Consider the following 10,918-nt stretch of genomic DNA (forward strand, 5'->3'; position numbering starts at 1 on the left):
ACAACGCTGCTGCTAGATCATTCACATTGATGAGCCTTTGTCAAAAGGTCACTTTCGATGGGACAAACTTTAGCGAATGGATAAGATACATTCGCACTATTGCTCGCTATGAGGACAAGGAGTATGTCCTCGATGAGAAGCTCAAGAAAATCAACCCTGAAATCGCTACTCCGGCTGAAATGACCGCTTTTGAAACTCACGAGCGTGATGCAACGAAGGTACATTGCATCATGATAGCCACTATGAACTCCGAATTCCAAAAGTCCTATGAGGACATGTACCCGTATGAGATGCACCAAGACTTGTTGGAGAGATACCACCAAAATGCGAGACAAGAGCGTTATGAGATTTTCACTAACATGATTTCCGCTAAAATGGGTCATGGAGAGTCTCTTACCGTGCACCTGCAAAATATGCAAAGGTATGTCGACCGTCTTCGCAAGTTGAATGTTGACTTTGGGGAAGAATTGGCGATCGACATGGTGCTTCACTCTTTGCCTCCAAGTTACAATCAATTTAGGATGACCTACCACATGAACAAAGAAGAGGTCACCCTAAGCAAGCTCCAAGGTCTCTTGAGGGTCGCTGAGAGCAAATTCAAGGACAAGTATGTTGCACCAACTCCCAATCCACCCGTTGCTCCTGTTTTGGCTATTGGACAAGGAAGGGGAAAGAAGAAGAAGGCTTCATCTAAGAACCATCGCAAGGTTAAGTCCCGAGATGGTGCCTTTTCTAGTGGGACCAAAGTTGATCCTGCTAAACCCTGCCCTAACCCAAAGGAGGCAGAGTGCCACCACTGCCACAAGATAGCACATTGGAAGAGAAGCTGCCCAGAGTACCTGCAAGCCATCTAGGAAGGAAAGATCAAGCCGCCTTTCGCAAGTGTATACACAATTAAATCTAACGATTCATCTCATGCTATTTCTTGGGTTCTTGATATCGGCTGTGGTTACCACATTTGTTCTAATGTGCAGGGACTAAGAAGAAATATGGATGTGGAGCATGGAAGGATAAATCTAATCATGGGGAACAGAAGATCGTCGCCTGTGACCAGGATTGGAGTGTATTCTTTAGTGCTTAGGAATGGTTTATCTTTATATTTGAACAATAGTTGCTATTCGCCAGAAATGGCTAGAAACATCATTTCATTTCATGGTTTGTTTAGACAAGGTTTTAGATTTTCTTTTAATAATGATAATGGTTCTATTTTGGCTTATCTAAATGGTGTCTTTTATTTTGAAGCTATACCATGTAATGGAATTTATGAAATCGTTATGATTGTAGATAACTTAGGAAATGATGTTTTGTGCATGGATTCTTCCAATAGTATGGATAGAGCATCATTGTGGCATTGTCGTCTTGGACATGTCAACAAGAAGCGCATAGCCCAACTCCAAAAGGATGGAGTGTTGGAGTCATTCGACCTTAGGGAAGATGACACATGCGAATCTTGTTTACTTGGAAAGATGACTAAGTCACCCTTCACTAGTACGTGTGAAAGGGGTAAGGGTCTATTGGACCTAATACATACCGATGTATGTGGACCATTTAGATCAACCACGAAGGATGGGAACCGCTTCTATGTGAATTTTACCGATGACTATAGTAGATATGGGTATATCTACTTAATCAAGCAAAAGTCAGAAACTTTTGAAAAGTTCAAAGAGTTCAAGAATGAAGTGGAGAATCAATTGGGCAGGAAAATCAAGATGCTTCGATCCGATCAAGGAGGAGAGTACCTAAGTCTTGAGTTCCACAATTATCTCAAGGAGTGCGGAATAGTTTCACAACTGACGCCACCTAGGACACCACAATTGAATGGTGTGGCAAAAAGGCGTAATCGAACCTCGTTGGACATGGTTCGCTCTATAATGAGTCGTGCTTCACTATCAATCTCTTTTTGGGGGTATGCCTTAGAGACTGCCGCCCATATCCTTAACCAAGTCCCTACTAAAAAGGTTGCCGAAACACCTCACGAGATGTGGACAGGGAAAGCTCCCTCGTTGGCACATATCAAGGTTTGGGGTTGCGAGGCTTTCGTAAGACGAGACACTCACGACAAGCTTGAACCTCGTAGTGAGCGATGTATTTTCATTGGCTACCCGCAGAAATCTTTTGAATATCTCTTCTATAGACCGAAGGACAATGTTGTCTTTGTTACGAGGAGAGGAGTTTTCCGAGAGCGAGAACTCATAAGCCAAGGAGACAGTGGGAGGCAAATCGAGCTTGAAGAGATTCAAGAATCGATAGATGAAGGAACCTCTACCGTTGGCACTCAACCCGAGGAGGAAACTCCGGTTGAACCGATTGACGAATCCTTACCTCTTAGACGTTCCGAAAGAGTTAGAGTTCAACCCCGGTTTTATGGTTTTTATATTACTACCGAAGGGGACATGTATATTAGTGATGGTACACTAATAAATTTAGATGAACCTAATAACTTTAAGGAAGCCATGGCAAGCCCGAAATCTGCAAAATGGAAAGAGGCAATGGATAGCGAGATCCAATCCATGTATGATAACCAAGTTTGGAATTTGGTTGATAATCTGCCCAGACATAAGACCGTTGGGTGCAAATGGATCTTCAAGAAGAAGACCGACGTGGATGGAAACGTACACACATATAAAGCGCGATTGGTCACAAAGGGCTTTACTCAAACTCCCGGAGTTGACTATGATTAGACCTTCTCACCAGTTGCGAAGATAAAATCTATTAGAGTGATGCTAGCAATTGCCGCATTTCATGATTATGAGATTTGGCAAATGGATGTCAAGACCATTTTCCTTAACGGAAAGTTGGCTGAGGATGTTTACATGGCTCAGCCAGAGGGGTTTGTGGATCCGAAGCATCCGAATAGAGTGTGTAAGCTTGAGAAGTCCATTTATGGACTTAAGCAAGCATCTCGCAGATGGAATCTTTGCTTCGATGAGAAAGTCAAAGAGTTTGGATTTGTACGAAGCGGAGATGAATCGTGTGTATATGTCAAAGCCAGTGGGAGTATAGTAAGCTTCCTCGTTCTATATGTCGATGACATATTACTCATAGGAAACGACGTCCCGAATTTGCAGGAGGTTAAGTCCTGGCTCGGGAAGTGCTTCTCTATGAAGGACCTCGGAGAGGCTTCTTATATTTTGGGAATAAGGATAGTAAGAGAAACAAGTAAGAGACTAATAGGACTTAGTCAGAACACTTACTTAGAGAAGGTACTAAAACGTTTTAGTATGGAAACCTCGAATAAGGGAGAATTACCGATACAAAGTAATTCCAATTTGAGTAAGACTCAAAGTCCGAGAACCGAAGCTGAAATAGCTGAAATGAGCCGAGTACCATACGCTTCCGCAGTTGGCTCAATCATGTATGCTATGACTTGTACTCGCCCTGATGTAGCCTTTGCTTTGAGCATGGTTAGCAGATATCAAGGGAACCCTGGCAGAGCCCATTGGATTGCGGTTAAGAATATCCTTAAGTACCTTCGGAGGACAAAGGAATGGTTCTTAGTCCTCGGAGGGAGTGATGACTTGAAGGTGCGAGGGTATAGTGACGCCAGCTTTCAGACCGATAGGGACAACTACCGTTCGCAGTCGGGCTGGGTCTTTACCCTAAATGGAGGAGCAGTGACTTGGAAAAGTTCCAAGCAGGAAACCGTAGCTGATTCAACATGCGAATCAGAGTACATTGCAGCGAGCGAAGCGTCGAAGGAGGCAATATGGTTGAAGAACTTCATCGGTGATCTTGGAGTTGTACCTGCCATAAAGGATCCCATGGAAATTTTCTGTGATAATGAAGGAGCGGTTTCCTTGACCAAGGAACCAAGGGATCATGGTAGATCTCAACATATCGACAGAAAATATCACTTTATTAGACATCGTGTAGAAGAAGGACAACTCGTAGTGAAGAGGATATCATCAGAAGATAACCCAGCAGATCCGCTTACGAAGGGACTAAGTAGGGTTAAGCACTTGCAGCATGCTAGGAGTATTGGGCTAAAGGATGATATTAGCGTCTATTAGATAGTAGTAGAAACATGTAATAGATAAATGTAATTAACATTTGATGATTAAATAAAGGAGTATTATTTATGAGTAATGTTACTGTCTTATGTTAATTGTTTAACTATTGTTTCATTTTGCATGTTTTGACTTCCAGAATAATTGAGTTTATTAAGAATAATCGAATTATTCAAATTGTCCACAATCGTTCATATGTTGGAAGTAGATATGAATGAAGATTGTCATGAATCGGTGTGTAGATTGTCTAAATGGTATTAGACATAGCAAAGGGTTGCTGCAACGTTCATGAGTGCTTATGAACTGGTTTTGAGCATTGGAACAAACTCGCGCTTGCTAGAATCACCTTATGGAATATGATATAAATGGGTGATCGCAAGACGATAATATCATATAGTCTTAAAACCTAGATATATGGTTTGTTATTTGTTAATTGGTTTTACATTGATAATGCGAAAACGCATCAGTAACTCGGTGTTATAAAACACATTGTTGTGTATAGTTGATTAATGAATAAGTAAATGCATATAAGTCGAAGTTTATCTGTTACTTTTATCCCAAGAGGGTAAAAGCGATATCTCGGCCGCTCGATGATTTGATTTGACTTATGTGCCGGGCCCGGTCAAAACTAAATTGATGTGTTCGATTAAGTTCTATGTCAAATGAATCAGAGATCGAGAAACCAAAATGCTAGACAAATTATTCCATAGAATTGTCAGCATGATATCTAACAGAGGACTGTACGATCCCTTATCTAAAGGACAAGATTGATTAGATCAGAGTTTGACAGCGTCTTTGAGAGCTACGATTGCAAATCGAATTGTACTTGTGCATATAGTTACTCGACTTATCCAAGTGGGAGACTGTTGGAATAGTGTCTAAGGCTGCAACTATATTAGGCAAGTATTTGACCCGATTGTGCATGGTCCTTTTGGGTTGCCTTCACCATAGCAACTTGACAGGATGATTTATTATGAGAGAATAAATATTATTAATATATTATGAGAATAATATAAGGAATAATAATATTGTTATTTGATTAATAAAAGTCATAAATTAATTAGAATTAATTTGGTGACTTAAAGAGATTAATTAAATAAGAGGGTATAAACTGTCAATTGTTTGATAGTTACACTTTGGGTAGTAAATCCTTTATGGATAGGGTTGGACGATTTCTAGGGCTTAGGATAAGCCACAAATCGTCCAAGAGCTTATCTAGGAAAGGATTTGGATTGCTTTGAGTAAAAGATTATCCAACTAGGGTTTAAGGGTGAAACCCTAGGAGCCTTACAAGTATAAATAGACCCTTGGGGCAAGGGAAATCGGCACCTCTGCTAAAGCAAAGAAACCCTGGCCGATTTCTATTCCCTCTCCTCTCTCTCAAATCATCCTCTTGCTAGTTGGTGTTCGTAAGCCATTAGAGGGGTGACATTTGTGACTCTAAAGCTCCAAGAACTAGAAAATCAAACAAGTGTTTCAAGGTAAGCTTCTAACTTTGATTTTGTATTGTTCTTATACTCTATTAGCCATTAGAAGTCTTGGATTCAATGCATGTTTAATTAGAGAAACCTAGATCCAAGCATTAGGGTTTGCATGTGCACATAGGAATGTTCATATGGCCAAAACCCATCAGATATATGCACAGCTCAAAAAACACCTTTACTACCAGCAAGTTTTCATTAGGAAATTTATAAACTCCTAGCAGAAGGACACTACTTACAAATTTAGTCTCATCAAAATTGGCATATGCTCTTGCCATTCAGTGGTGAAGGAGATACATTATTGAGACTAGAGGATATCATGAACAGTGAAGAACAGATTGACACAGACCCATGATCACCAGTTTCTATTGACAGTACTCATCGGGATTTTTAGCAAGTGATGATTTTTCAACAAAGGATACAATGCGATAAGTATGAACAAATTTGAGGGTCATTCATAAAATTATAGTTGTCATATACAATTACCATTTCCTACTTTTTCAGTTGTGCAGTAATTTTCTTTCAAATATGTAATCATTTTATAAGATGTATAGTCGTTTCTACTTTATATAATTTGTACGATTTGTCGATCAAATATTTTGTAATTGTAAATCTTACGCTACCCTTTGCCTATATAAAGAGTTGCAGACGATCGTTAAATGTATCGAATATCCATAGTAAAAATTTTGGTTTTATCAAATTCATCCATGTCTCTCTAAACACTCTCTTTCCGATTCTCTTAGCTTATCTCTTACATTCCTAATTCTTTCAAGCACTTCATATTTTATATATATATATATATATATATATATATATATATATATATATATATATATATATATATATATATATATATAAGCTGATGTTGCACATACAACTCGGATAAGTCTACTCTTCTTGATTTTATTTTTTTATTCATATTTAGATTATGGTTTAACGGTAAACCGGAAAAAAACGTCATACCCTTATATATATATATATATTGGTATGTGTAATATATCACATTGGGAAAAGCACCACCAAATAAGGTTTGTGATTTCGGCCTATCTTCACCGAGAACCCTCTTAAAGCCACCGAAATCAAATGTGATTTTGGACCAAGCATGATCTCGGCCTCACATGATTTCGGTCTTGGCATAGATTCGGCCATTGCATGAGATTTCGGTCCATCACAACCGAAATCCCATGGTTTTTGATTCCCAAAATTGAAAACTCCAAAGCAAGGCTTATATTCGTGTTTTATGACTTATCTATTTGACTTTTGTTTGACTTGCTTGACTTTTGTTAAATTAATTGACTTTTGTTGATCCGAAATAGCCGGTTGTCACATTATTATTATTATTATTATTCCCCAAACCACCATCTTCCAACGCCATTACCATCACCGCTAATTCAAACTGTGTTCATACAATATATATTTTTTATAGTTTCATTAGGTCCAAACTTATTTTTACAATAACAAAGATGTACTTTTCATGATTGTTCATAAACCATGTTCATCCAACCACATACCAAAAACAATTGCATAACTGTAATTTTCCTGTTTTTATTAGTTTTCGTGTTTTTAAACCATGTTCATCCAAACCCATAAGTATATGTGCAGTTTTATTAGAACATTGACAAATACTCATTCCTATGGCGCTAATGTGACATCTACATGGATTTATTTAGAAACACAAATATTATTATTATTATTATTATTATTATTATTATTATTTCGCAAACCACCCAATGCCACTACCAACACCATCTAGCACCACCATTACCATCACCATTAATTGTCACTACCAACACCATCTAGCACCACCATTACCATCACCATTAATTCAAACTATATTCAAACAATATATATTTTTTATAGTTTCATTAGGTCCAAATTCTTTTTTACAATAGCAGAGATGTATTTTTCGTGATTGTTCATAAAGAATCAATAACACATACCAAAAACAATTGTATAACGGTAGTTTTTGTTTTTTTAAACCATGTTCTTCCAAACCCATAAGTATATCTGGAGTTTTATTAGTTTTTCAATTTTAAAACTCAAACCCAAAGAATTTGTTGATATGCAATGCTTGTGATTGAGATCTGAGCAAAGGAGATGTTGATCATATACACCAAATACAAAATGTGACAATTTTGAAGGTGTTTGTGTTTGGATCCGAAGCCTAAGACCCAAAACCCTATACAATCTTCTTCAAACTAACAATTTGGGTTTGTGTTTGTATTTGGATATATTAGCATATAAAATCCTGTTCTATCTTCGTCCCAAAATCCGTATATGTATAAGAATTTATTTCAGGGAAACCATCTTCTTTTAATATGAATCTTCAACAAACCCAACAAAACAAACAAACCTAAACCTAAACCTAAATCAAAATAAAAAACAAAACCATAAATGGGACATGTAAATAACCCATTTGATAAGTCAGCAAAACAAGCAGAGGGAGGGAGAATATTAGTTGTGTTTTTAATACATACATACATGGAGTCCGCTGTAAATAAATGGGTGAGCCGAAAAATGATTGTTTTATAATATTTTCCTTAATGGAAAAGTATCTATCTAAAGTCTAAACATATCATCACCATCACCATCACCATGACAGAATGAATTTACACAGCTTCTTCACATTTTACCGGGAGAAAAAGATAATATGATGAATGTTTTGTGTTGTATCAAGACTCATGCTGGTATGTCCTTGCAAAATTTGCAAACCTTTCCAAGCCGTTTCCCAGCAAATTCTTAAGGAAAGGTTGTAGCGCCTGCTTAAAGACAAATCATGTTACATACCCCCTCCCACTCATATATAAGATATATCTCAAATAAAATCTACAGACTTACAGATGCCACAGGGGCCAATAATTGAGGTACTTCATATGAAACAGTTAGCTGTAAAAAGGAAAATCACATCATTAAACGATTGATCAAGCAAGTAATACACGCTTCATCTTTTCTTATCCTCATCATGTAAGCGGGTAAGCAAGTTGCCATGATTAAAAAAAAAAAAAAAAAAAAACCAACTAAGTATTTAGGCAAGGGGACTTACTTCAACTAAGCATGATGAAGAACCTTTGGGAAAAAATCGTACAGCTCCTCTGCAACCACAAAAACAAGCTTTTCAACATTCTCATATATATTATATACTCCAAGATTAACTAACAAACCAATGTTGGTCATTCTCCACAAAAAATTAGCAACACAAGGGACAGATGCTTTGTTGCTCATATCGACTAGAATTGTGTGATTTCTTTGCTTTTCATAAGTCGTGCTATTTTCATTAACTTATCCCCCCCAATTAGATTGTAAAAGCAACACACTTTGTACCTCCCTGTGTAAAAATGCTATTCTTGATGCATTAAATTTCAAATTCACACAAAGACAAACATATAGCTAATATCATTAAGAATTTTTTTCTTTTCTTCATTGGTATCATTTAGATTTATAAATTGTACCTTGGGCTTTAGGAATTATGTCAAATCTCCAGGCTAGATGGTTCCAGTTGTAGTGTTTCATTAAACTTGGTATAATATTTGGGCAACAGCCTCATAACTAATGTTTCTAAAAGTAAAACCTTTTCTCCCTCACTCCCTCGTTCTTTGCATACACAAACAAATCTATAGATCATTATATAACTATATGCCTAAGTCAATTGCATGGACCTTATGCCCGGTCTGAAAGGAGATCAAATTATCAACAACAATGAGGACACTCTGGCTTCTGCTTTGTATAATGTAGCATAGAACCATCTTACCTATTAGGCAGACCTTCTAAAGATCTCCAGTGGATTTTTTGATTTGGGATTGGCTGCAAGATTCAACAATCAACACTGGGATTTGAGAATTGAGAAAGCAGTTTGTAGTTGTACTGTAGAGGAAGGGGTACACATACACTTACCTGCATATTACGAGCAAGCCAAGAGAATTCAAGATCACGCCCAAATGCGCTATACTTTAGAGACCACCGTGATAACTCAGGCTTCTCTTCTAATATCTGAAAGCACCAGACTGGGATTAGCTAAATACAGAAACAACTAATATAACCATACTCAATAGTCAATACCGAGGTGCTAAGGCAAAATATGGATTCTCAAATAACATATTCGTTGATAGGAGTTAGGACCATATAATTCAACAATAACTAGTGCCTAGTTTGGTCATCAGATGCAGATGAGGTATCCGTATACTTGACAGTAGGTAACAACAGACAATGAAAACACAGGCAGAAACAAAACAATACAAATGTTCAAATTTAGCAACCAAACAACAAAGATAGACTTCGAAGCATGTACGAGAATTAGCAAGCACCTTGACAGATGAAATGAAGGGCATCCAACGAGGGATCGCTTCCCTATCCAAATAGCAATTATAGGCTACCGAAATTGGTACATCGATTTCCATTTTAACCCTGCATAAATCAATTACTAGAAGATTGAAATGAAAAGTGCAAATCAGATTTTAGCCTAACTGAAACTGGAAAAGAATAGTTCCAGATTTGAGATCATCATTATATAAATTTTGAACCGACAAAAACTGCTTCCCTCTTTAATTAACAAACTATGTTAGCTTCGAGAAGTAAAAAGTAATAATAACCTAGAGAATAAGACCAAGTCCTAAATGTACGCATTTAGATGCCATTAGTTTCGAGATTTGAAAGGGGGAAAATGGTTTAGGAAACGAACGCATTAGGGGATTAAATAGAAGAGAAGTACGTGCAGTCCTGCCATTCCATGAGGAGCGTGGTGCGTCGTGGCATGTTACTACCGTGATTGATTGACCGAAGCGAGGCTCGTTTGAGAGTGATACCAAGGAAAGGAGAAAATGAAGATGATGATGATGGTGGTGGTGGCATGTGTCTGTCTGTGATCCTAGTTGTTCTGAGGGTTTCGATGGCCGATGACGGGTAAACAGAGAAGACGGCGGCAGAGGGCGACATTGGAAAAAAGGCGGAGGAATGTGAGCCGAGGGAGAAGGGGCCGATGAATGACAGAGTTTGAGATCATCAAATTTCTGTGGAGGAGCATTCCTTTGGCTTTGTTGACCCCACCCACACACCGACCCTTGCCACATTTAGAGGATTTTAAGGTTAAATGGAGTGGTCACAACAAACTTATCGGAAAAGTAATGTCATATTTATACTATATCATCTTCGTCACCAACCCACTCTCTTAATGAAAATGGTCAACACTAACATCTTTCATTTTTTTATTTTTTATTTTCTTAACATTATGTTAAATAATATATATATATATATATATATATATATATATATATATATATATATATATATATATATATAGAGAGAAGTATAAGGGTATAATAAGATATAAAAAATATTTCCAGGGACCATAGATGTAACTTCAATAAAAAAAGTAAAGGGAAGAAAGCGACGTTATTGCTATACTTATTTTCTATTGGTCGTCTTGCTTCGTCTTTA

At 37.4% G+C, this 10,918-nt stretch overlaps 1 protein-coding gene across 1 annotated transcript; it reads right to left on the reverse strand.

Moving 5' to 3' along the window:
- Nucleotides 1-7,883: 7,883 nt before the first annotated feature.
- On the reverse strand, nucleotides 7,884-10,517 carry LOC145069808 (Polyketide cyclase / dehydrase and lipid transport protein). Its single transcript, XM_079016755.1, has 7 exons — nucleotides 10,194-10,517; nucleotides 9,790-9,889; nucleotides 9,380-9,475; nucleotides 9,237-9,289; nucleotides 8,532-8,580; nucleotides 8,327-8,374; nucleotides 7,884-8,247 (listed from the first exon to the last, which is right to left on the reverse strand). Exons 1-7 carry the CDS (start codon nucleotides 10,415-10,417, stop codon nucleotides 8,161-8,163), a joined length of 657 nt encoding a protein of 218 aa, XP_078872881.1. The 5' UTR covers nucleotides 10,418-10,517; the 3' UTR covers nucleotides 7,884-8,160.
- Between the last annotated feature and the right edge of the window lie 401 nt (nucleotides 10,518-10,918).

This window comes from Lactuca serriola, chromosome 8, assembly GCF_051521515.1.
Source record: "Lactuca serriola cultivar US96UC23 chromosome 8, Lser_US96UC23_V15, whole genome shotgun sequence".
Classification (NCBI taxonomy): Eukaryota; Viridiplantae; Streptophyta; class Magnoliopsida; order Asterales; family Asteraceae; genus Lactuca; species Lactuca serriola.

Bases quoted from the DNA above. Each gene is read 5' to 3' on its own strand.
- LOC145069808 (XM_079016755.1), bottom strand. From the start codon at position 10,417: ATGTCGCCCTCTGCCGCCGTCTTCTCTGTTTACCCGTCATCGGCCATC. The intron at 9,476-9,789 runs GTGCTTGCTAAT...TGGTGCTTTCAG, and splicing joins CCTTCATTTCATCTGTCAAG to ATATTAGAAGAGAAGCCTGA. The intron at 8,581-9,236 runs GTAAGATGGTTC...TTGTGGTTGCAG, and splicing joins TTAGAAGGTCTGCCTAATAG to AGGAGCTGTACGATTTTTTC.